Source organism: Podarcis erhardii (genome assembly GCF_964252035.2).
Source record: "Podarcis erhardii genome assembly, chromosome: 8".
In the NCBI taxonomy this organism is placed as follows: domain Eukaryota; kingdom Metazoa; phylum Chordata; class Lepidosauria; order Squamata; family Lacertidae; genus Podarcis; species Podarcis erhardii.
The window spans coordinates 88,997,561-89,025,002 of record NC_138499.1 but is presented as its reverse complement, the minus strand read 5'-3'; the positions used below and the strand labels follow the sequence as shown (position 1 = coordinate 89,025,002).

Sequence of the window (27,442 nt, the reverse complement as noted above, 5' to 3'; positions counted from 1 at the left end):
TTATTATTATTACTGTTATTGCTACTCCTGTCAGTGAGGGAGGCCCTCGCGAGCCCTCCGTCCCGGCCCCGCGCGTGAGGCGCGCGGAGGGAAAGAGCGGCTGAGGAGAAATGTGGAGAAGCGCGTGAGAGACGCCGCCTGAGGGGAAACGGCGGGAGCCCCGCGGACGCCGGTCAGTCCGGGGCTATTTCGGCGCGCGTCCGCGTCGCCCTCTCAGCCTTTTTTAACGGGGTGGAAGAGAGAGAGAAGGGGGGGGGCCCTCGCCGGTCGGCGCGAGCGCGCGCGCGAGGCGGCGAGTGACAGAAAAGCGGGAGGGGGGGGGACGGGGCTTGGCAGCCTTGTCTGTCTGTCTGTCTATCCCTCCGTCTGACGGGCGGCGGCGGCGGCGGCGTGAGGATCCGCGCGGGTCCCTCTGAGGGGCTGGAAGGAGCAGCAGCCTCGGGCGCGAGGGGCAGGTGGGTGGGGCCTGAGCGCCACTAAAGCGAGCTGTTCCTCTGTGCCCTCGCCCGGCCCGGGCGGCGGGGCGCTGCCGGCGGCGGCCGCCTCACATCCTGGGGCTCCTTCTCCTTCGCCGCCTCCCCCCCCTTCCCTCCCTCCCTCCCTCCCTCCCTCCCTTCCCGGCTACTGTACACAGTCGCGCGCCTCTCTCTCTCTCTCCCTCTCTCTCTCTCTGCCATGTTAGCCGCTCTCTCTCTTTCTGTCTCCTCCACAGATCTCGCGAGAGCGGCTGGCTGCTGCTGCTGCTGCTGCTGCTGGTGGTGGCGGCTGCGGAGGGGGTTGGAGCGGCGGCGGCGGCGGCGGCGGCAGCAGCAGGAGCAGTAGCGGCGGCGGGAGGCGGAGGAGGCGGCGGCGGCGGCGGCGGCGGCCGGGGGGCGCAGGCGGGCTTCGGGAGGCCCGGCGGCAGCATCATGGCGGACAGAGACAGCGGCAGCGAGCAGGGTGGCGGCGGCGGCGGCGGCGGCGGGGCTCCGGGCCCGGGCGGTGGCGGTGGCGGTGGCGGCGGGCCCGGCGGCGGCGGCGGCGGCGTGGGCCTTCAGCACGAGACGCAGGAGCTGGCCTCCAAGCGGGTGGACATCCAGAACAAGCGCTTCTACCTGGACGTGAAGCAGAACGCCAAGGGCCGCTTCCTGAAGATCGCGGAGGTGGGCGCCGGGGGCAGCAAGAGCCGCCTGACGCTCTCCATGTCGGTGGCGGTGGAGTTCCGCGACTACCTGGGCGACTTCATCGAGCACTACGCGCAGCTGGGCCCCAGCCAGCCGCCGGAGCTGGCGCAGGCCGCGGACGAGCCGCGGAGGGCCCTCAAGAGCGAGTTCCTGGTGCGCGAGAACCGCAAGTACTACATGGATCTGAAGGAGAACCAGCGCGGGCGGTTCCTGCGCATCCGGCAGACGGTCAACCGCGGGCCGGGCCTGGGCTCCACGCAGGGGCAGACCATCGCGCTGCCGGCGCAGGGGCTGATCGAGTTCCGCGACGCCCTGGCCAAGCTGATCGACGACTACGGCGTGGAGGAGGAGCCGGCCGAGCTGCCCGAGGGCACCTCCTTGACGGTGGACAACAAGCGCTTCTTCTTCGACGTGGGCTCCAACAAGTACGGCGTCTTCATGCGGGTGAGCGAGGTCAAGCCCACCTACCGCAACTCCATCACCGTCCCCTACAAGGTGTGGGCCAAGTTCGGGCACACCTTCTGCAAGTACTCGGACGAGATGAAGAAGATCCAGGAGAAGCAGAGGGACAAGCGGGCGGCCGCCGCAGCCGCCGCCACCGCCGCGGCCTCCTCGCCCTCCTCCGGGGGAGCCGAGCAGCCGCCCGAGGCCGAGGGGGGCAGCAGCAGCAGCAGCCTCGCCGCCGCCGCCGCCGCCGCCGGCCCGCCGGGAGCCTTGCTGCAGGCCGAGGAGCCGGAGGAGGATTGATCTCCATCCCTCCTTGCCTCCTTCCTTCTCCCCCTCCTCCTCCTCCTCCTCCCCACTTGGCTGCCTCCTCCCTGCCCTGCTGCACAGAGACACTCGTAATAATAATAATAATGACGACGACAACAACAACAAACAACAACATCGCCACACAGAGAGAGAGAGAGAGATACCTTATACTGTAAGCGAGCGAGAGAGAGAAAACCGACATCCACACACTGAAAATAATACATGCAGTTAAATATACCTGTTGTTCTAACTCCAAGGGGAGCACCACCGACCACCCACCCACCACCAAAACTGACAGCCGAGCAAGCAACTTCTTTCTCTCCACCCCATCGCTGGATTGTTCCTTCCACTCTTGCCCATCGTATAAAACAGTAAGCAGCTGCTAAAAACAAAAACAAAAAAACAAAACAAAAAAATTACAAAAAAATTACAAAAAAAGTAATAACATTATATATGATGAACTGTGTTTCCTACTTGATTAAAAATATAAAGAACTGAGTGTTTATTTCCCTAATTAACCAAGAACTTTTGTACACGTTTAAGCTATTATTATTATTATTAAAAAAAAAAGTGTTTGCAAAAATGGTCAAGATTAAAATATTGCTGAATTATATTAAAAAGAGAAAATGTCCTTTTCATGTTGAGCTAACATTTGACTTTAGCACAAAAAGAGATATTTTAGAACACGTAAAATAATATTTTTAGTTTTTCTTCTCATTTTGTTACCAAATTTCAAAACCTTACATGAAGGTTATTATAGTATATTTGACACCCTATATACCTGTGATTAGAGATGTGTATATATATATGAGGGCTAGGCATGCTGTGTGTCTGAGCTTTGTCTAAATGTTATGCAGAAGTCTGTAGAGTTAAAAGGTACGTAGGTTTAATTCATGCAAGGTAAACAATAAGTGCTCTCTTTTATACAATATGCATTGCATCTGGACCTTAAACATATAAAATGGTCAGTGAAACTTCTGTGAACATGAAGAAAAATTATTAAAAAGGCATTTAAATGAAATTTGCTAACTTGTGATTTTTATGGTTTGAACCAAAGTTATTCAAATAGTTAAAAAGAGAAAGAGAGAGAGAGAGAGAGATGATCTCCCATATTTTTCTGCACCTATTTGGTTTACAACTAAGTAGGTATATTGTCCTTATTGTGTATATGAGATGTACTTGTATTGTTCATAATATATTTTTTTTATGATGTGTACTTAAAGTACTTCACGTGCAGCAATTTCCAGTAAACCTGTTTTTGAATAACAGGCGGTGAAGGTTTTTTGTTTCTTTTCCTGTGTGTGGCCACTAGCACTATCCCTTTAACTTGTTTAAGTCTGAATTGAAACTCCTGTTTTGTGCTAGTGCTAACTAATTTATATAGGCCTGTCATGGAAGTCAATGCAACATGATTATAGAGTAATCCTACTGAGCCATGGATTTTGAATTTCCTTTAAAAGTGAAAGCCAAGTTGGTGTGCTGTAAAAGAAATTTTAATGTAGCTGTGGTGCTAGTTATTACTGGCTACATACTTTATACATGTAGTAAGGATAGCCTGCCCCTCCCCCAACTGTGCAAGTTCCCCAACCCTTCAGTTAAAAGTATGTACTTTGTGTGATTATATCAGAACTGTAGGGTATGAAAACAGTCTGTCAGAACACTAATCTGTCAAGTAGTGTTCTCCAAATTGCAATTGTTTGTAGTAATATACTTTTACAGGTTTTTCTTTTAAAATGTTTGTGTGCTTTTAATTGACTAACTTCTTGCTGCTGTATAGTAAAATATTAATATATTTTTATCATTAAACTGCTGCATGACTATCATCATTGCAAGTGAAAAGAATATGTTATAAATGATGCCTTAAAACAGTAGGAAAAATAGTTGGAATTCTGTAGAAACAGTCAACAATATAAGAATCTGTGTGATTCTTGAGATCTGGAGTGTATTCATTTTCTTAACACCCTGACAAATTTAACAATTTAGATTTAACTGCTGTATGTTGAAGATGCTACCAGTAAGAAAGAGACTTTCTAAGCTTCTCATTGATTGTAAGAGGTTGGGCCTAGGAAAGACAAAGAGATTGTTCAAAGGAAATGTATTTTCTGTTTTCATTAAAGTATAATTACCTTTTTGGAGATGCACTGTTAAGTGTCAATATAAAATCTGTTTCCGTTGTATCATCCATTTCCAGTTTAACAATTTTGCTACTGGTGTCCATTGAGCACCAAATGTGCAATAATGTTATAGTGGTTAGAAATTTTTGTTTTGAGAATCACTGGAATTTATTACATTACTTTCTAAGGTGCACTTTTCCATATAGCAAAAATAAGCTTCCATGGTGCGTAATGTGATAACTGAAATGGTTTTTGACTGCATGTAAACATTGACTGGTAAGCCTTCTTTGTTTTAATTGGAGAGTTTGAGCAGTTTAATACTGCATTTGAATGGTGAAAGAATTGCATTCTCCATGCTACAGGTAGTTAGGAAAGTTTTAAATTGCTTAGATTCTGCTATTTGGTTGTCTCGGTTCTACTATTCATTATAGTTTTAAAAGTTGCAATACTGCAGATTGGCAGATTTTTTTTATTTTTTTAGCAATAACTTGTGTAGGTCGGTGTACAGCAAAGTGTCTTTATTCTTTTTGAATTAATATAAACTTTGTTAAAGAGCAAAATCCTTATTCAGTTTTTGGCTGGACATAAACAATTGTCTTCAGAAGAGCTGAAAGTGTTTTGTCTCATGATATGAAACTATATTCCATTTTATCCCACTATTGTCTCTGATAAAGGGTTAGTTTTGCAGGTTCATAGAACAAAACAAGCACCTCTTTAACTAAGAGGCTAAAGTGGAATGCGCATACATATTACAAACAGTGACTCTCTCAAATCACTTTTTACTCTCTGAAAACCTATTGTCTGATTCCAGCCAACATGTAGATTGGTTTAGTCATTGGAATCAATAGAATCAGCATTTTGCCTATTTCCTTTTTCTGAGAATCAAAATGCATGAAAAGGAACTCTACTTGACCCACACATTTGAGAATCTTACCATTGATCTGAGTAGGTCAAGCTGATGTGTGGGTTATGCAGTTGTCCTGGTATGGTCTGCTAATTACCACAGTTTCAGCAGCATTCTGCGTCCTAAGTCTCAACGTTGTGATTTACATGCACACTAGATATTGTGCATTGACTTGATTAATAGTCATAATATGTTACGTTGACTATAAATGACCTTGTTTTGGGTTTCACTTTTTCCAGTTGAGGTGCTCAGTTCTTTACCATGGTTGTGCAGCTCACTGTTTACAATGAGCAACAGTGAAAAGACCTTGTCTTAAGGTCAGGGGGTGAAAAAGAGAGAGAGAGGTATATTTGACCATATTTGGTGTTCCAAAAAACAGTATGCTCAAATGTGCCAAGCAATCCACCTTTGGAAAACATGCCTTATTTTCCTTAATGTTTTCAGTGTCTTGTAGGAAAGATCCAAGCTCATAATGCTACTTTATATGAAGTGCAAGAAAACTTGAAATCTACTGCAATACAAACATAGTCTGTTTTTGTTTTCCTTTCTAAGCTAAAGCGACACTGTCAAGTAACTTAACATTTAAAACATGACCTCCCTTTCAGGTGATTACAGCATGGCAAATAATGTCCTTACTTTGAGTCCACATGTTTCTTTTTTTTTTATTGCTCTGTCTGAGAAATTAAATAAACACCTTAAAAATTAGACACTGTTGATTCATGCCTCTTTATTGTTTTATGCTGTAAAATGCAGTTTTCAGCCAGAGGGGGAGCTAAAGTAATAAAAATAAAATAATTGAATAGGGAAGAAATTATAGAATTTGACTACCAGAAGAAATGAGCAGGGAATCCAGCATTTACTAAACAAATGATTGAGGGTTGAGGTAAGAATATTTCCAAGTTCAAAGGCAAGCCTTGCATACTGGTGGTGGGAAATTTGTGAAAATGTAAACATTTAACTGAAAAATACTTGACAGTGTCACTTTTTAAAGTATTCTTGCAGGAGTTGCAGCTTGCGCTATGTAGGTCAGAGGTGCCTGTCATAGGCCAATAACTTCTTTTGAAAACAATTACCGTACATATTTGGCTTTCAAAACAGCACTGAAACCACTTCTTTGATCAGCCATGTCCCTTTTAAGCTGTGCATTCTGTTGTATATACTGTAGTTGGCTAACAAACAAATGGGATTTGTATGCACTACTATATATATTCACTAATAGTGTACAATACACACTCACACACACACACACACACAGAGAGAGACTAAAAGTATATAATATATATATGCACTACTGAATGTATATATCACTATGGCTGGTAGTTTGCTATTTACATTTTGTTAAAAAGGCAGTAACAAATCCTACTTATTCTGCATGGAAAAATATACACCCTACTTCTGATAGGTTGGAAATAATAAATAATTCAAACAATGGTCGGAATACTCACAATGGGGTCACAGTATTTTATAATTGTTTTCCATTAAAATACTATTTTTGGCAGTTTTTATTTAATTTGTTAAATAGTTTTTTACTTTTTACTGGCATACCTAAATAGGTAGATCTTTTTGAAGCCAACTGGTCAGTACATTTGTAATAATAATAAAAAGGCAATGGATCTGTTTTGATTGTACTCACTTTTCATTTATTGCATGTACTAATGCCCAAGGCTTTATATGTGCCCTGAGAAACTGCAGCCATTGAAATGACAGAACAGGAGATAAATGAGAAATATTAACTGTACATATTGAAATGCTTTTAATGTCCAAGTTGCTTTGTTAATATTCAGTGGCCTGTTTGTGACATCCATTCCAGACATCCAAACAGTTGTTTGAAGCATTGGAAATATGTGTCCCATGTGCTCCTAACCTATCATGTGCCAGTTTCTCCATTTCCAGGTTTCCTTTAGTTAGAGATTCTATGTAATCTTATTCAAAAGGCTAAATAATTATGTTCATAGTACGGGTTGTATGCCTGCTTAAAAGCCTTGCTTGAAGATTATCATAAACCATAGCCTGATTTAGATGCGCTAGCAAACTCTGGCTAGAAGAAACCTGGAAACGGAGAAAGGAATTGGTATGTGGTAAGATGAGGAACAGATGAGCACATTCCTGATTCTCCAAACCTTTTCTCTATGCTATAGAGGCCTTCCTGAATTGGGCAAGTAGCAATGAATTGGAGTCCAATTTTTATCACTGACCATTTTTTTTCTTCAAAGCTTTTTCTAGGCTGTTATTCTGTGCACACTTGCCTAGGAGTAAGACGCGCTGAACATAGTGGGGCTTGTTTCCAAGTAAGCACACATAGGATTGCAGTGTTAAACACAGATTTGATTCTTTATTTATTTTTAATCAAGATTTAACCATCACTTAAGAATTCTTGATCAAAGACAACACTTGTCAAAGTGTTGATTTTCATGTTGTGAATTACTTAGCAACAGGCATTGTGTTCAGAGGAGCGATTCATGTCTAAACGGCTTAAAATTATGAAGGCTGAAAGTGAAAAATTCTAGTTACAGATAGGTAGCCGTGTTGGTCTGCCATAGTCAAAACAAAATAAAAAAAATTCCTTCCAGTAGCACCTTAAAGACCAACTAAGTTAGTTCTTGGTATGAGCTTTCGTGTCCATGCACACTTCTTCAGATACACACAGTGAATCTGAAGAAGTGTGCATGCACACGAAAGCTCATATCAAGAACTAACTTAGTTGGTCTTTAAGGTGCTACTGGAAGGAATTTTTTTATTTTGTAGTGAAAAATTCTGGCATTGATATATACAATGCGTAAAATATGCTTCATATGAGTAATAGAATGCACTTGGCCCATGCATACCTTGATTTCAAACTTAAAACAATTTGATTGGAGAATCCAGAGGTCTATTGCTTTAGAGGTCTGCCCAGATGTTGGGCAATGGGGACTTCGGCTTTTCTTCCCCGTGAACTGCAGACCCTGAGACACATTCCAAGGCACAAATTACTCTGAAACTCATGCCAGTTTCTAAAGATGTTCACCATGTAGCACAGAGAGCTGCTGTTCAGTAAAGTTGAGCATTCCTGTAGCCATTTAGACCTAGTTATGTGGTTTAGATGCTGATCTTTGCCATGAGCTTCATTGAAAGGACTGCAAGCTTTGTATATTACAAATTCTACCTTCTTGCTTTTACAAAGTTCATCAGTCATTTTAGCTGCCTGCAACCTTGGCCTCCTAAACAAGAATTTGTCTTCTACAAATTTTAAAGCTTGTTTTAATGTTAGCATCTCTTACCTGGTCATTCTTCTAAAGTGTTGAAGAGGCAGTATAAAGGTGACCTCTGAATAATTCCTTTAAAAATAACTGCAGATGTATTGCAAACCCTTTGAAGGTCTTGCAAACCCTTTGAAGAGTTTTTAAAATGCCCCCCCGCAAGAATCCAGTGTTGTTCATAAAGTTTCTAGTACTTTTCAGTATGTGCTCTTGTACAATACAAAGTTGTATCCCATTTTGCAAAGACTGAAACTAATATTTGCTGTAAGGGGGTGGGGCTGATTCTTGCCCTTTAGGTGCAGTGCTAAACCATATGTAGATTACCTGACTACGGGTAACAGACAGAATCTGTTAATTTCAGTTTTTGAAGACGAATGCATTTTGTTGTGTTTTTGACTCAATAAACTGCCCTGTTAGTTTTGCAAAACATTGAGGCTTTTTAGTGTAACTATGTTCCTTGGGTAGTATTTAGGAAAGTTTTGCTCAGGATAGACCCATTGTAATTCATGAACATGTCTATGGCAGGCCCACTAATTTCAGTGGGTCTACTCCTGAGTTAAACTTAGTTGAATCTCCCCCTTTATTTTACATTGTAAAAACAAGTCTAAAGGAGTTTAAGTGTGGCTTGAGTAGTGGCCACAGAAATGTGTGTCCCTTCTCAGTTTGCTCCTTCCCAGTGTATCTTCTGTTATCAAAAGATAGGTAGGATCAAATATTTTGGTAACGTGTACCACCTATGCCATATCTCATACAGCTTTTCATTTCTCCACATATAACAACTGTAGTGGTTAGCTTTGATGCTAATTTTAAACACATTGAATGTGGAGCTGCCCTTGACGATGGCATGGAAGCTGCAGCTTGTGCAAAGTGCTGTTGTTTACCCCTTGGTGAATATTTGGAAGATGGGTACATGTTATACTAGTCCTGCGACAATTGTACTGATTATGGTTGCTTCCAGACCCACGGGAAAGTGCTGGTGCTTTATTTTTCATAGGCCTTCTCATCCGGCAACCCAAGTATCTTCAGACTTCCTTGGCCTGTAGAGAGGCCATCACACTGTCTTTGCTCGGGAAATCAGTCTCTGCCCTGTGCAAACGTCAGGCTCTTTGCTAGAGTTGCCCGTGTTTAGATCTTCTAGATCAGGGGTTGTCAACCTGGTCCCTACTGCCCACTAGTGGGTGTTTCAGGATTCTAGGTGGGCGGTAGGGGGTTCTACGGCAGAAGCTGAATCCTCCTTCCATTGAGCACTGATGGGCAGTAAGGAAATTTTACCATCAAGAAAGATGCATTAGTGGGTGGTAGGTATAAAAAGGTTGACTTCCCCTGCTCTAGAGGGTGTTTATCCTTTCAGAAAAAGTTGGAACTTTGTTTCAGTTTTTATTTGGCAAAACTGACTGAGTTTCTTTGCTAATTAAAAAAAAAAACCAGCTGCTCTGTTTAACTTCTTTTAAAGATAAAGTTTGCTTATATATTACTGAATGCTGGAAAAGCAGCATATAAATGCTTTAAATAAATAGTTTTGCTGTTGAAATGTTGCTTTATTAGGTTAGCATATATTTATTTTTCATTAGAAGTTGCTGTTTAACATTCACTCTAGAAGCACACGTTTTTTCCATTAAGTTCCTCCCACAAAACAGCCTCCTTTGAGAGGTAAACTTTATAACAATGGCATTTATAATTTTGTTTAAGTAGATGAAAAGTTGCAATTTTTCTAACAACCCAAAGGGTTTTTTGTAACAAACATCCTTAATGGCATCTGTTTCTGTGAGCTTGTGTGTTGGTACCATATTTAATTTGAATATGAATAATTAGCTTGTTGAGGGAGGATCTAGAGTAACTTCAAGCATATATGTAAATCGCTCTTTTGTCAGACTTGGAAACAGCAGAAGGAAGCATCAAGTGAAAGTATAATTTTATGTGTCTCCCTGTTAACTGAACTATATAGAGTTCAGATGGATCAATGGCCTTGCTCAGACTATTGTGGGCCTTTATCAATAACTGCTATATAACTAAAGCTGATTTAGTCTTATTGTAACTAATGATTTGGAACAAATGTTTCAATAAAAATAGTCAGCCTAACCTGGGTTGTAGATTGGGTTGTAATTTGGCTATCTTGAATTTCAGACGTTCATATTTTTAGGCTCAGGTCATGAGGATATTCAAATTTGAGTTTTGTTTTCATAGTTCTAGGCTCCTTAAGAAACCAATAACTCTGCCCAATTTTCACCCAAAAATCCACTTTGTGGATTTGTAAGTCAGGCAAACAACCATTGATTTCCCTATAGAGGTGGCTTGAGATTCTTGGAGCTTCTTGTATTTGCTAGACACCAGAGGTACTGAATGCAGAGGATATTTATACTGGTGAACTTACTCAAGGATTTGCCTTCGATTGACCAACGTTGTCCATTCTAAAATAGTGTGCTGAATGCAAATCAAATTATGTTTCTTCCTATATACATAAAAATGTAAGGCTGCCATTGTATGGCCCTCATTGGAGAGTTGCAGTACCACGTCACAGTCCTGGATTTGAAGGACGTCAGGGGAGAGGAGCAAAAGGGAAGGCATGTTGCACAACACCAGTGGCCACGGCATGGGAGTAAGAATGGAGAGACACTGACAAGGGGAAAGTATGAGTAAAGCAGGGATGGAGGAAACAGTGGCAGAAGCTTGTGTGAAGTCCCTTTCATGCAATGCAATATCTGAGGGCTCTGCATCATTGGAAGGAAAACTAAGAGGGGGGAAACAGCCAGGGTTTGGCAGGGGTGATACTGGTGAGGCTGAGAGTGGCAGTTTACCAGAAGGTCTGAGTACAGTGAGAAGGGAGTTTGGAAAGGCTCTGTTATGTTAACTTTTGGTGTTAGCGCCTGTGTTGTACCTATCTCTACTCTTTCTCCTTGTTAAACTTTTTATTTAGGATGTGGAGCCCTCAAACATTCCATGGTACCTTTCCACCATTGTATTTCACCTCCTGGTACACTGTGCTGTCTTCAGGATGAAGTACCAGAGTCTATGTAGTACTTCAGAAGATATTTTATTAGCAAGCAAACACATATGCAGGCGACTCCTCGCTTACACAGGGGTTATGTTCTGGGCTCCTGCACAGATAAGTGAAATTATGTAAAGTGGGGAGCACTCTCTAAACCCCCTCTCTGCCGCTCTCCAATCCATACCAAAAATACTGTATCCAAAAATATTGACATCTAGAATTGAAGCTCTGGGGCCGGCAGGACGCTAGAGGATTGTGGGAAAGCAAAGGAGGCTTTGCTCCCCTACACAAAGCCCTGCTGCACCTCCAGTCTCTTCAGTGTGTCCTCCGTCCCCACTGACGCTCTCTTTGGGTCTCCTTGCAAGCCATGAGGACTCTCCAGCTCTCTCCCGCCATTACTGGTTTTGAATTGAATTATCTAATCATTTCCTGGCACCACACATATGTGCAGTTGAGCACAAGTAGAACAAGTGTGAGTGGGGAGTCGCCTGTATGTACAACATCCATCAGCCGAACTTAACATGCTCTAACTGAATAAGCTAACTGACAGCCTTGCTCTTAGGATTCTATTCATCTTACAGGATCATTTATCAGCATGAGGTGGGCAGGCAAAGGAAGCTGCAGAATTGGGAGAGAGGAGGAGGCATGAAAGTGAGAAAGGTCTGTGTGCAAGAGAGAATTGAAAAAAGGATGAGGGTGAAAGTGTTGTGTATGTGCAAAGGGAGTAGGAGAGCACAACTGGAGAGGTGGCGGCATGTCGGACTAACATTGGGGGCAGGATCAATGTTAGGGGGAGCAGAACTGAGCTATCTGTGACACAATAGATGGAAATGGGTGTTCTTTGTGTGCAAGGGAGAGTTGAGAAAAGTAAGGAGGGTGGAAGAAAAAAGGGAGTGAAGGTAAAAATGGAATGGGGTTGAAGAAGAAAGGGAGATGAAAGGGACTGGGGAATAGGAGGGGTTGGTAGCTTCATAGTTGGGTAGAATGTGCAAAGGGTACTGCATAGTTGCCATGTGTGAGAGGAGAAAGATGCAGGAGGTGGCCTTGAGGGTGGTTTGTGTGCAAGGGGGGGGGTTACACAAAAGGAGGGGCAGTGTAGAGGTGAAGCTGAAAACAGGTGCATTGTAGGACTGCGGAACAAGAGAAGTGCTTTCAGAAATGGGAAGGCAAAAGTGAACTTAGTTGCATGGCGTGGGAGGGGAAAGCTTTTAGAGGTTTATGGGGGAATGGCCATGCAGAGAGAGCAGGGGCACAGACCCTAAATATTTTTGTGAGTAGGTATTAATATGTTAGTTTAGCCTAGGCTTGATAGATTTATGCAACTCTTCTTAAAATGAGTTTTGTGTTTTTGTCAGTTGCTGCTTTAGGGGCGATCTTTCCAAGTTTACAAACTGCAAAAGTCCTACAATCTCTGGTCATAAAAGCTTCAAACTGAATTGCATAGTTCTAGGTATGAGCTTTTGTGTGCATGCACACTTCTTCAGATACACAGGTAGCCGTGTTGGTCTGCCATGGTCAAAACAAAATAAAAAAAATCCTTCCAGTAGCACCTTAAAGACCAACTGAGTTAGTTCTAGGTATGAGCTTTCGTGTGCATGCACACTTCTTCAGATACACGAAGAAGTGTGCATGCACACGAAAGCTCATACCTAGAACTAACTCAGTTGGTCTTTAAGGTGCTACTGGAAGGATTTTTTTTTAATTTTTTTTTGACCATGGCAGACCAACACGGCTACCTATCTGTAACTGAATTGCATAGTAACTTGTAGAATACAGTGGTACCTTGGGTTAAGTACTTAATTCGTTCCGGAGGTCCGTTCTTAACCTAAAACTGTTCTTAACCTGAAGCACCACTTTAGCTAATGGGGCCTCCTGCTGCTGCCATGCCTCCGGAGCAAGATTTCTGTTCTTATCCTGAAGCAAAGTTCTTAACCTGAAGCAATATTTCTGGGTTAGCGGAGTCTGTAACCTGAAGCGTATATAACCCGAGGTACCACTGTAGTTGGATATTTCAGTTTGTGTGTGTTACTTAGCATATCACGTCTGTAGACTGCAGGACTCTGGGCAAAGTCTTGGTTTGCTTTTGCTGTTATACAATTTCTGATGATATTATATAGTGCTTAGATTGATGAGCATTAGCAATACAAAGTATGAAAATTCTGTTCTTTAAAGAATTGAGAAAATTTGTATATCAGTACAAAATCAAGGAGTAGCTACCTCTTTGAGAAAAAATTAGTCAAGAATGGTGGAGTAAGAGCAGTTTTTTGCTTGGTTTTTAAATGCTTTGAGGTTCAGGAATCCCATATTTTTCTGACCATTTCTATGCCCACCTAAAAACATGGTTTAAATTTCCCTCCTTTTGGAATCTTAGATTATGTAAAAAATTTCAAGAATATTGCAGCAGGTTCCTCTTCTGTGGTTTGGTGAATTACAAGGTTCCAAAACATATATTTCTTAAATGTCAGGTTTTGAATGAAACAATTGTTCATAGGTGTGTTTCACTGATAATATAATTTTTATAGTCTCATCCTAACTACGTTTTTTGGAAGTAAGCCCCACCCCACTGAGCTTTATGAAAATAACTTCCTATTTTTCCTAGTAATGGTGCTAAGAAGCAGTGAAATTTTTGAATACTAGACCCCAGGTATTTAAGAGGAGGAAGTTATTGTGCCAATTCAAAAGTCCAATTGTGCATGGAAGTTTAGATGAACAGCAAGAATGCAGGGCCCCCCCCCCCCTGTTTATGCACATTCAGTATGTGTGTGGCTGCGCATATGTGCATTGTGCCAAATGGCAAAAAATGCTCCTAAAAGAGTCCAGAAAGGTCAGAAAGGTGTGAAAACTGTACCTATCAATCCCACAAACCCTTGCACCGACTGTTGAGACCTGTGCAGAGTTGGAGTTTGAGCAAGGAGGTTTGGAGGGAGCAGTTGTGGTGGAGTTTGACGGAATTTAACGTCTGGTAAGTGCTGCTGCTTTTTAAGGTGTTTTCAAGGATTTCCAGAGGTTTAGAGGTTTCTTCAGGCTTTGCCAATGGTGTTTCAAATATACACAGTTTCACATATATGCGTGGTGCCTTGGAACATAACGCCCATAAATGGGGGGTTGCCCATACTACTAATGTTTCTGTAAGTGTCCATCATCTTGTATCTGGAGGTATATGGAATCAGAACTTAAAAGGCAGACTTTTCCTGTCCAAGTACAGTACAGTATATTCATTACTTTAACTTGCGAGGCTGGCAAAAGAAGAGAATCTAGAAGAGAAAATGCTCAGAGAAGGGAAAATGTGCTTTAATGGGAAGCTGGTGAGCTTCCTTGAAAAGAAAAGAAAATGTTTGGGATGGTGGCTTGCATTACTTTTAAAAGCAATCAATAAGATACATGCAAATTCCACTATAAATGCTATGAAGATGCTAACAAGTAGTTCAAAGGTAAGCCATTATTTCTGAGGAAATAAAACTTCACCATAGACATGGCCTTTGAAGGATGTGGGACAGAGCAGGCCTTTTTAGACATCCATGTATATAGTAGGGAAAGAAGCTGCCAGCACCTTCTTGGCCTTCCATTAGTGCTAAGATCATATGGATTCCTCTGACTTCCTTTCAGTTGGATCAATTTGGAAATGAGACTACATTTATTCTAATTTCTGGTGACAAATCAGGATGTCCATCAATTGTGTTGATATTCTTGGTGACATGGTAGGCTGTGTAGTTTCTATAGTAGGGAAATATCAAGGCTGTTTTGACCAAGTTTGTAACAGCTTGCTTTTGAGTGGGGCTAATTTACTACTCATGGCATTGTGCACAAGAAACAACTGTTTAAGTCAGTATGCAAAAAAGAATGAGCATGGTGCACTTGTCAGATTACTAGTGTTTGGTGTTGTTTTCTTTTTTAACCAAGATTAGTGTCATGAAACTACCAGCTGGCATTACAGAGCTAAATCAGGTGGTACTCAAATCCTTGCACTGAGGTAGAATCCAGAGTACTCCAGACACAGTTATGAACTGAGAACGGGACTGTGGAAGTGAGGACTTGTATTGTGCCCATAGATCTCTGGTGTGAGGGGATAACTTTTGTAGTTTAAGGTTAATAAACTTTCTGACACTCTGATCCCAAATGCTGGCATTGCCACGACTTGTTTTTGGCACGCAATAGAAAGAAGGCTAAGGTTTTTATATATTATAACCGTCTGCTTCTGGCGCTGCAGAAACATCTTGGCAATGTCTGTATAATACCCTGGGTTGCAGAAGTTGTGATGTAGCCCCACAGTCAGTATGGCAGAGGTAAGGTTTATGTTTTTAACATAGCAGTTTGAACCATAGTGTAGCTCATGGTGTAGGCATTTATCAGGACCAGGCAGAATAACTTTTGGTTCTCCTTTTTGGAAATGTGCCATTACCAGCCAGCTTCAGTCTCCTGCCAACAGCATCCAGGAGCTCTGCCTTTGGGGGAAAATCTTAGGAAATGATTACTTGGGTTGGGGGCAGGGCCTGCACACAAGCTTAATGGGAGCTTCATGCCAACTCTCCTCAAGCCATGAGACAATAAGCACAATGGGTGATGGCTTTTGCAGTATGAAAACAAAAAGTAAAGTAAATAGAGTTTGGAGACAGATGCTTCAAACTGCTGGCTCATGCCTTAAAGAAGAAAAAGCCCAGAAGCTTTGTAACAGGCATTAGGGAAAAGTGTGTTGTGAAGCTAAGACAGAGGAGGTATCAAATTCTGTGCTGCCCTCTACTCCTTGGACTATGCTTAGGTGCATAAATACATAGATGCATAAATCCATAAATGCTTATTTGTTGAGGGTACACCTCAGAGTTCTGTCAGGTGAGCACAGAAAGTTCTTGAACCAGCCTATAACAGAAATGGAAGTCAATGAAGATGTAAAATGATGAAAGAACAGAAATTGCCTGGGTTTGAATGGTTTCAGTGGGGGGCTTCTATGAGACCTTCTGAGCTGAGCTGACTCATGGCTGACCAAGCTGCTCAATAAGATTCTTGAGTGGGCTACCATACCAGACATGGGTAAGCAATCTAAAATTGTGGTTCTCTTGAAGCCTAGTCAGTGGCCCGTGTGGCCTTTTACCATCCCATAGCACTGATAAACCAAGATGACAAATTGCTATCAGCAGTGATGGTCCTCAAACTGAATGTTTTCATCAGTGACTATATTTCCCCTGATGAAACTTGTTTTATCCCTAGGTAGAATATAGCAGACTCCCTCAGAATGGTGCTGAATGTGGTTATACAGAATCCCAGCAGTACTGTTCTCAGTGAATATCATTAAGGTATTAGATCGTATTGAATGGACAAGGGGGTTTGGCGATAAATGTATCTGTTCAATCCAACAGCTCTATTCAATCACAACAGCAACAATTTGAATGAATGGGCCTGTCTTCCCTGGTGTAAATCCCCATAGGGCACTAAGCAGGGGTACCCCCTGTCACCCCTATTGTTTGCCTTGTTGACTGAAGTTTAGCCAAATCAGCAAAGGTGCCTGTGACAAAGGAGTTTTAGTGTTGGCGAAATTAATTGGTTACAACAATTGAAGCAAATAGTTCACATTTTTAGAGGGTCAAAGGTTGTCCCATGGGTACCCTTACCCTTTCCTGATTTGCTTTGTGCAGCATGGGGAACCCATTCCTGAATGTATACTAAAGGTTTGGAAGCACTGGGCCGGGTTTCTGCCCCCCACCCAGCCATCCCCTATTATCATTTTCCTACTTCATCCTGCATTCTGGAATAGAGATAAAGATATGCATTATAGAGGATGGGAAGTCAGGGGTCTATTTTGAGTTCAGGATATCATATAGATTTTGAGTAGAATCTCAGAAATATAATCTCTGATCTGATGCCGGCTCTTCTGTCAATAGATAGTGCAGAATTTATTTAATAGTACATAAGGCTCTGGTGTCTGCCCTTATGGAAATAGTGAAACACTGGAAGGCAGCACCAGGGTTCATTGTGGCTGGACAGGATCTGGGAGATGGTTTGTGCTCTCTCTCTCTCTCTTTCTCCCCCCTCCCTCCCTCCCTCCTAACTTAGATGAGTGTGCTGTAGTTTTCTATGCCTTCCTCCATGCAAATTAGATTTGCTGTAGTGTTTCTCTAAGGAAGACAATTATCCATGTCTTGCCAACTACTGTCAGGGCTGTAGATCTTCAACAAAGCAATAACTTGCCAGTGAAGTTAACTCATTATTCGAGGAAAGAAGCACAGCTCGGGCCTAGCATTCTCAGAAACTCTTTCTAGGAAGTCTTGCCCTGATGAAGCCGTTGTGAGGATGGAAGGTGAGCCTTCCCAGTGCTCAGTAGGACTCCTCCTCTTCTGGGTCTTTCCCACACTGTCTCAGGTGGTTTCTGTGCGCAAGCATCCTCTGCTCTGCCCATTTCATTGAGTTCTAGGAGACTAGGGAGGAGAGGAGCTGGTTGCAGCAGGAGGGGGGGACTCCCTGGATTCTTCAGCAGCCTGTCTCAACTTTGTCTCTTGACCACCCTCCCCTCCTGCTTCTGCTTCAGCCTCAGAGTGCAAACTGCTCTCTACCGTAGCCTCTTCCTGTTCACTAAAGCCTGCCGCCTCTTCTGCAGCTGATGCCTCCTTCCAGTCTGCTGCTTCTCCCTGTGACCACTCATTGTCACCCCACCACTAATTTCCTAGGCTTGGTTCTCCAGGGGGTTCCCCAACTGATGCCTGCTACCACTCCTTTGCATCCAGCCAGTCCATGGCAGCTACTAAGTGTGTTGTAAAGTCTTGTATCTTATCTGCATGGCACTTAAGCTTTTGACTTTGTAGTACTGCTCTTTATTTTACAATGATGTGTGATAGTTTGTGTGATCAAGCTTATAGTTCCCTGTTTTAGTCATGAATAGATAGTTTTCAAACATTCTTGTTATTTCAGAGACTGCCTTCCAACTTATTGTGGCCCCATACAATAGCCAGATGGGTGGGGTATAAATAATAATATTGTTATTCTTATATAGGCAGACAGTGCAGATGCTTAAGAAAAGTGTAATGTGCTGATGATGGTAACCTCTCAGCAGGATTTTAGCTAACTGGAGCTTCCAGCCCATCCTCAAGGGCAGTCTCAAATAGAGTGCATTCCAGTAATCACATCTCAGGTTTACCAGCATATGGACCACCATGGCCAGATTATTCCTGTTGAGCAATGGCCATAGCTGGTATACCAGCCAAACCTGGTAGAAGATACTTTCAGCTACTGAAGCCACATGAGTCTCTAGTGGCAAAGATGAATCAACTACGAGGCTGCTCCTTCAAAAGGTTTGTGACCCTATCCTGAACAGGCAAATAGGCAATTTCCTGGATCCAGGAGCAACTCACACACAATTCCTCCATCTTGCCAGGATTTAATCTCAGTCTTTTGACCCTCTCCCAGCCTACCACTTCATCCAGATACTGGCTCAGGAATTGCAGGCCCACTCCTGATTCAGATACTATAGAGTACTAGAACTGAGTGTTTCCAACATACTGAAAGATTTGATGCTCTAAATCCCCTAATAACCATGCCATGAGGCTTCATATAGATGTTATATATGGGGTCTAACAACTAGTCGCCCAGTGCTGCTCTTCAGAACTGGTCCTGCAAACAGGAGTGGAACCACTGAAAAAGAGTGCCTCTGATCCAGGCAGATACCATGGTTGATAATATGAAACGCTGCTAGGAGATCAAGTGTAGCAGAGTCACACTCCCCCAGACCATTTCTCAATAAATGTGATCCAGCTGGGTGACCAGGACTGATTTGATGCCAAAGCTAGGTTGGAACCAGATTGGCAAGGGTCAAGATAATCAGTTGCCTCCAAGAGTGTTGTTGATCCACCACTACTTTCTCAAGCAATTTCCACAGGACGGGGATATTTGTGAGCAGACAGAAGTCATATACTATTGGATCCAGGGTTGAGTGGATCTGCTTCTTTGAAGTGGCCATGCTACTGCGTTCTTCAGGGCGGTAGGCACCAGTCCCTCATTTAACAGCACATTAGCACACCCTGAACCTATAAGGTAGCTCCACTTAAGCAAGATGGGCAAGAGTTGCGAGGTTAAGTTGTTGGACACATTGTCACCAGGCTGCTGTAACAGAAACTGATCCCACAACACTTGCTCAGTTGGCGCATTACACATCTCAACAACTAAAACAAGTGAAGCATCAAGGTTGCTACAGATGCAAGCAACTTTCTTCAAGTGCCTTAGAAATAATTCTCAGCAGGTTACAAAGGACTTTATTGCTCCATCCATAGGGGCAGATAATAGCCCCCTGGTTGCTCTGCAAAGCTCAACTGGATGAATACATGGGGATGTAGTGGAAGCAAAATAAGCCGAATTTGCTTTCCTTGCTGTCATGCAATAGGTGCAACTATGTGCTCTCACTCAAGTTTGATCAACTTCAGATCATTCATGTCTTGTGCCATTTCCTCTCTAGCCATCTTCTGATTCATTTTATTTTGTGAAGTTCCCCAGAATACCAGGGAGGCTGCTCAGAAGCGACCATGTCAATAGCTCATCACAAATCCTCATTTCAGGGGGGTACTAGGTCATTGACAGGATCACCAGTTCTGTCTACAGTAGTACGTCAGGTTAAGAACTTAATTCGTTCCGGAGGTCTGTTCTTAACCTGAAACTGATCTTAACCTGAAGCACTACTTTAGCTAATGGGGCCTCTCACTGCCGCCACACGATTACTGTTCTCATCCTGAAGCAAAGTTCTTAACCCGAGGTACTGTTTATGGGTTAGCAGAGTCTGTAACCTGAAGCGTCTGTAACCTGAAGCGTCTGTAAGCCGAGGTACCACTGTACAGGAAAAGTCCCCTAAAACATAGCTACAACTCCCATCAGCCCCAACTAGCAGGCAGCATGGAGAGGCTAATCCCGCTTCATATTCAGGAATTCTCAGATGCCATACATTTTCAGGAACAAACTATGTGATTAGGTCTTTTAGCCATGCAGGGAGGGATACCAAAAGTTCACCAGGAGGTGGTCTGGCCATGGCAACAGGGTGGTTTGGAACCCCCGCCACAGTTTTCCAATCAGCCATCACATTGCCTGGAGCAATGACTAATTTGGGGTTGAGACCTGCCCTGTGTGTTGGGCTGCTTTAGTCCTGAATTTATGCACAATTGAATTAAACAACAGTTTAGGGGCTCAGATTTTTGGGGGGTGGAGGCTAAATTTAAAAGACAATAATTAAGATTATTAGTTTTTATAGAATCCTAGAATCTTAGGGTTTCACCAACATTTGGAAAAAAATGTCCAATGTTTTGGGATGCATGTGGCTTGTATTTTGCACGGACCTCTGAGAAGGTGCACTGCATCAGTTTTGCATTCTGTACATGAAAGCACATCTCACTCTGTATGAGACGGGGTGGGTTTTCCTCTCCCTGCAGCAATCTTTCCAATTGCAGCACTTTCCTCCTGCGAGGTAAAAGTAACAACTACCATTAACTTATATGGAAGCAAGTATAGGGACTCACACCTTCTCGCATCCTCAGTTACTGAGAATCCAGCCTCCTTCTGTGAACAGCGGTCCTATTCTGTGTTGTATTTCTTGGCCACTAGAGTGTGGTAGAATGTTGGAGACTGGCCTTCATATGGTTCGGGAGGTTCTTTAGCAAACTATTTATGGGCTGGAAGGAGCCATCATCTCTTAGCTCAGTTTTCAGGGGCACAATAGCTTCCCAGATGCTTCTAGATAGAGGTCTTGTTGTTATTATTTGTAATAATATTTTATTGAAATAATTTCAATTATAAATAAATTAAGTGATATGGAGGAGGGAAGGGGGGAAGTGAGAAAAAAAGAACAAAGATGTGTAAAATATATATATATACAAAAATTCATGTAATATACCTTACTCCCATACATTCTTATATGAAGTGATATAGTGTTATTATCCTAATACACATATAGATATTAATAGCCTACTAGATTCTGTATAAACTCATTCCAAATGTTGTCATATTTACCCAAGCAAAGCCTATTTCTGTAAGCAGTTCATAAGTTGTGAGTGTTGTCATACTGTCAATCCATTGATTAAAGGGTATCGTAACTTGATTCTTCCAATTCATCTGTATCAATCTCTTGGCCACAATTAGGGTGCGTAGAATCCATTTTCGTTGTCCCATTGTTAATTTCCATACCATAGACTTATAGTTCAAAATAATGTTCTCTGAAAGTTTTAACCTTTTCTGCACAATCGTAGTTACACACTCCAGTACTTTCTCCCAAAACTTAGTAAGTACAGAACACTGTACAAACATACAAACACTTTCCCACTGTCTGGTAGTATTGGAAGTTCCAATACTTTATTCCAATCATTTCTTAAAGTCTGCATATTGGAACTTATTTATTGCCAATACATATTTCTAAAAAGTAATCACTGGCTTTTTAGTTTTGAATGAGTCATCCAATTGCTCCAGTATCTCAGGTATCTTGGAAGCTGAGAGGGCTGCCAGCCCAAACACCCTTGTTAAGAGATGTTGTAATGGAATATATTGCCATTGGGCTGCATCTGATAGATGATATTTTTGTCTTAAAATAGCATAGGTATAAAATTAATCTTCCTCATCTATCAGTTGGTCCAAAGTCAATACACCTGCTTCCATCCAATTTTTCCATGTTGCCGTATTTTTTGCAATTTTTAGAGTAGGGTTTCCCCACAAAGTAAGTTTGGCATGTGAGAATGGATCAATATTCCGCCCGCCCCCCCAATATATTTTATATCCTTCTAACTGACTTGTTGTTGCTGGAGTCAGCTGATATTTCAAATATTTTGATCCTAGTATTGTCCAACCAACCAAAGGTGCTGTATGTGTATATTCTAGGGTTGCCTATGTTGGAAAATTAAGACCCAACAGTAGGTTTTCCAATATTTAATATTTGATGGTAAATAAGCAAAATGATATAATTCCAAATTCAGAATTTATAACTGCATTCTCTGCAAGAATGTTCTCGGTGTTGTTGAGCCTCAAAGACATTTCCTAAACAGGGAGTTTTATCTTTTGAAGGTATGATCCAGATATAAAAACTGGAAGTCCTCTCAGAATATAAATAAATCTGGCAATAATATTCATTTTGAGAACATTCACCTTTCCCCAAAGGGTAGGGTTCAGCCACTCCCACCTATCAATATCTGAAGAAACCTTTTTTATTAATTTATTTATATTAACTGTGACTAACCGTTATATATCTTTTGGTATTAACATAACTAGATATTTAATAGACTTGGAACTAATCCAGAATTGATATACCTTGAATGAATGTGTAATCAGATTTTTGACCTATTGGCATCAATTCCAGTTTGGACCAATTAACAGAATAACCAGATATTTTACCAAAAACATCAAGATGGGAATACTAGTCTGAGGTTCTCAAATAAACAAAAGAATATCATCTGCAAATAAAACTAATTTGAATTCAACTGAATTATGAGTTGTATGTAAATACATTTTATGTATATAACATGAACAGAATTAGGCTTCTTTAAAGAAAAGCATTATTTATTTATTATTAAGTTTCATATTTATTTCTTATATATCATAATAAAAGTGAATTTTCAAAATCATAACTGGACATTCTGGAATTGGGGCAGAAAGAAATTGTCTCTGTCTCAAGCATCATTCAGAATGATTAGGTTCTCTTGAAGATGTCTGGAAAATTTAGGTGTGCAGAGTCCCACTACCCACTATGAGCGGACGGCTTCTGGTTTGAGGCAATTACCGGTACTTTCCCCAAAGAATTCAGGCATGGTAACCTTTGTCAGAGCCTCTCATCTCTCTAGCAGTTTTAAAGAATAAGAATATGAACAATTTTTCTACTCCACATAAACCAATATTTACCAGTAATCTTATGTTTCTATTTTTGTTTTTTTGGCAGACGTTTACCAGTAAATATCGGTTTATTCCTGAAACCAGAAGCCCTAAACATATCTTTGTTTATAAGGTCAGTCTTCATTTCCTGTTTCTGTCCTCCCCCATTGACTTACAAATTCTATCGCCTTCAAGGTAATGACAAGCATGTCGTATTCTGTCTTCTGTTGTACTTGCAGCACTTTTCAAATAAGTGAACTTTGCTAGTCTGTATGAACCTAAATCACAAGTGGGATTTTAGCTAGCGAGTCCCGTCAACAAAAGTCCACACAAGGATTTCCACTAATGCAACAGGACTTCCCCCCTCCCCCTGCACTCCCCCAAATTTGCTCGGGGGGGGGGGGCAGGAGAACCCCTAGAATAGTTTGCAGAAATGCTTGCAATGGCAAAGCTATATGCTTAGCACCACATTGAATTCCTCCTTTAAACTTTTAGGAAATATTTTTAAACATAGAAAATTTACACTGGGATAACTTTAGTAAAGAAGCCTGGCACATATTTTACAGAAATTTAATTGTTTCCATGCAGATGTTTTAGATCTTTATAACTGAGAGCTTGCGCGAGAACCAGTTTCTTCTTCAGCAACGGATGTAGAATATGGAAGCATGTCTAGATAATATAATAATGTATGTAATTTAGCTTCAGTTGTGTCCATTCTTTCTAAGGAAGTCTCTAATATATATACATACATACTTTCAGAATCACCTTGCAAAACAAGATAACCTCCACACTCGGAGGGGCTGTGAAATCATGCATCCATATCTCCATGTACTTGCATTCTTTCCTAAATTTTGTGTGCGCATAGAGAGAGCCCCGTGCATGTGGGAGCAGGAATCTTAATCTTGGTCATTCTGTGTAGGATTCTATGCATGTCTGCCTCATTCATACAAGGGATGGGAAGCCTGTGGCCCTCCAGATGTTGCTGACCTGCAATTTCCATCATCCCTGACCAGTGACCATGCTGGCAGAAGCTGATGGGAGCTGACTCCAACCATTTCTGGGGGCCACAGATTAATATGTTACATCCAATATGCAGAGGTCCATATGGGACCAAGGGAGGAGGATCCTGTTGCCTCACCATGTTGTTTGCCCAGTTTTGTGAATGTGGGAGCAGCACTCTGTAGAGTTCCCTACATTTGTGATGATAGCACAAATCAACATTCATTCATTCCTTGGGTGAAATCCTAGTGTGTTGTTGAGTCTTTACTGTGCTATTCCAATTGAAAACTCCCTTTCCTCCCCTTTTTGCAGCCTCCATTTTTGTGCAATATAATTGGCAACAACTTTAATCTGAGCAATTGACACCGGTCCTTCTTCAAAGCATTCAAAGGGTTTGAGGAGAACCCATTACCACTGTGGAACACACATGGGAAGTCACTTATTTAAAGTCAATGACAAATTATCTTCAGCACTTACAAATTGCAAAGCAAAAATACTATTACAGTATTAGCCTTTCCTATATAAGCAAATCCTTCGTAATTTCAAATGGGAAAGAAGATTATGTTAATGGTGTATATCAGTCTTGGTTTTTTACTGTCAATATTGTAATTTTATAACACTGTCAATATCTAATTGTTTAATGTGAATAGTCCATGTAAAATCATTTCAAGGTACTTCACATTTCCACGCTCTGCCATCAGTATTATTACTGTATGAGTATTTTAAAGGAAACAAGGTAGCTCTGTGTATAATTCTTAAACTTTTCTCATGGGGCTAAATAATAATAATATATATTTTAAGACATGGAATTCCAAAGCCCACATTTGCTAAAGCTCAGTAGTTGTCTCATATCTTAAAAATGGAGTGGTTGTTAACAAGCCAATTTGAAATTGTATATGAAGTAATGAAATAGCAAATATTTAAATATTTTTGATAATTAGAGGCCATCAGAAAAACAGTTAAAAAAAGAAGTTCTCATGCAACACACACACACATAGAGAGAAACTCCTTCTATACTTTCTATGCTTCTTCCATTACTCCAGTAGCAGGTAGTTAAAATCAGCTTGCAACGTTCCTCTGGCCTTGCATGTCCCTATTTTTCCTGTTTTTGGAAACCCTTGATTTATAGCAAATCTTGCACAAAAGTGGCACTTTAGCATTCTGTACACAGCTCAAGCATTTCATCTTGTTTACTGGTACATCAGAACAAGGGAGGAGGACAATAAACCCTGCGTTGTTATTATTATTATTAGCAGTAGTAGTAGTAAATTACATTTCTACACTTTCCCTCATCCAAAGACCACAGGGAGGTTTACAGTGTAAAAACAGCATTAGTTATGCCTAGGGTTGCCATACGTCCAGAACTTCCTGGACATAGCCGGTTGGTATTCAGCCCTCGCAAACAGCGTCCGGATGAAAATCGCTGAAATGTCTGGCAGCCCATGTCAGTAGTGTAGATTTCATTAAAAATAGCTAAAGAACTTGTTTTATTGTGATTTCACAACTTTGGGCACCCCCCCCCCCCCAAAAAAAAACTTTGCCTGAAAAAGCTCAACAACTGTCCAGATTTTCACTTTTTGAAATATGACAATTCTAGTTATGCGTGAAACTGAAGGACCTTTCTTATACATTTCAGATGAATGGCAAAGAATTCAATTGACATCTCTGGAAACAGCATTAGTTCCCGGAAGCACTTTCTTCACACGATTATGTACCTGCATACATAAACCTGGAATTCCAAGATTTCATTATTACGCTGAGCATTAAAGGCAGATGGATAATCACTTGGTCCTCTAATATAGGGTGCTGTTAAATTTACATTTGAGCCCCCCTTTCCAGTCCTAAGAGCCACTCCTCCACCCAGCCTTGTATGAAGGTACATGTCATTGTGAAGAGAGGCCAGTTCAGCCTTCTCTGGAATTTCAGCTGATGGGAAGAGTGCAGCCATGATCGCAGTTTATGCTAACTATTCTCCATATAGTTGAGCACCTCGTACATGATTGCATGGGAGGATTTAGCAGTGCAAAGCCGTCTTTTCCTTTTTTTCTTTTCAGAAGATGAGGACAAAACCTGTAGCGTATTTTTTCACATGTGAGTTTTCTGAAAAGACCAGGGGGGGGAAATCTCTCAAGAAAGGCTAGAATTATATCTCTCAAGTCTCTGCATTATTATTTTTTGCTAGTTAATCTTTATTAGATGTACTCCGATCTCTGCATTATTATTATTATTATTATTATTATTATTATTATTATTATTATTATTATTATTATTTGGCTAGTTACTCCTTATTAGATGTACCAATATCCATTGGTTGTCATGTTTTTCTGTAACGTTTTAATTATCATACAAGCATACACTGTAAGAGTACACACATATTAGAAGATTGGAATGTTGAACTAGGCAAAAATATTTGCTTTTATTTATGTAAATGGCTGCTATCCTGTTTTTATTATTCCTGGCTACCATCTCATAACTGTTGTATTTTGATCTAATGGGCAATGTCGGGCAATGTTCAGACATTCTGTGGTTTATGTATTTGTGTAATTGTATGTATGTAACTAACTCTAGATTGTAACTAAGAAACATGTTCGTCTCATTTATTCAGAATAGTATATTTCCTGTCTAAAAATATTTTCAACTATATGAGAAAAGGAATTTATTTTTTTTTAAGATTTGTCCTGCAAGGTCTGGTTTCTCTGCTTTTTAAAAATACTGCCAGGGCCGCTATCTAGTTTCACTTGATAGACCAAAGTTACCATTGACACTGTCTTGCAATGCTGAACAAATTTATATCCTTTGCACTTTAAATGAATATAAGATAAGGAAAATCAAAGTGTCAATTGTATATACATTCACTGTACAGTAGAATGTATATCTTTAGTCAGTCTGACTCTGTTTATAAAGGGGGTATTTTCCTTTATTGTTGGAAGAGGAGTACTTGAGCAATGTATTTGCTAGTCAATATAAAGTGTTTACATGTAATTACTTAATAAATTATTTGATTTAAGATGCATTATAGTGATTTTTAAGTGTCAACCATTGGGGATATCTGGCTCCTCTCTTTTAAGTTCCTACTGTTTTGAAAATATTTTAAAGCGGTCAATTTAAATGTATTCAGTTGCTCAAAACTGAGCTTTGAGGAAGACACAAAGCATACACTTCTGCGAGATTTAACAGGACTGCTGAGTATACCATTTTGCAACAGCCACAACATGCACATGTTGAATAAGGAAATATTATATAATTCAGGATTCTAAATGCAGCAGTGCCTACAAAAGATATGCCATGATCTTGTTGATGGCAAGGAAAACATAGGTATATAAAGGAGAATTCTTGGATGCCAAGATCCAAGTTTGGTGAGAGAACCCCAGCAGAGATTTAAAATCACAAAATATGCAGCAAAGTAAAGCATGGAAATATAGGCTGTTAGACTTCTAAAATATGCCCTTCTAAGCTGCTTCCAAAGTCCCCCT

The 27,442-nt window shown here is 41.3% G+C and overlaps 1 protein-coding gene across 6 annotated transcripts; it reads left to right on the top strand.

Annotated features, from left to right (window-relative positions):
• The first annotated feature begins 17 nt into the window (after positions 1–17).
• PURA (purine rich element binding protein A) lies at positions 18–26,083 on the top strand. 6 transcript variants are annotated; one of them, XM_081872862.1, is made up of 5 exons: positions 18–172; positions 713–2,287; positions 23,038–23,103; positions 24,282–24,361; positions 25,606–26,083. In XM_081872862.1, exon 2 carries the CDS (start codon positions 909–911, stop codon positions 1,908–1,910), a length of 1,002 nt encoding a protein of 333 aa, XP_081728988.1. In that variant the 5' UTR covers positions 18–172; positions 713–908; the 3' UTR covers positions 1,911–2,287; positions 23,038–23,103; positions 24,282–24,361; positions 25,606–26,083. The 6 variants fall into 6 exon arrangements, with proteins under 6 accessions (XP_081728988.1, XP_081728985.1, XP_081728989.1 ...); XM_081872859.1 differs by lacking the exon at positions 24,282–24,361; XM_081872863.1 differs by lacking the exon at positions 24,282–24,361 and having other exon boundaries at positions 23,038–23,165.
• Positions 26,084–27,442: the final 1,359 nt, after the last annotated feature.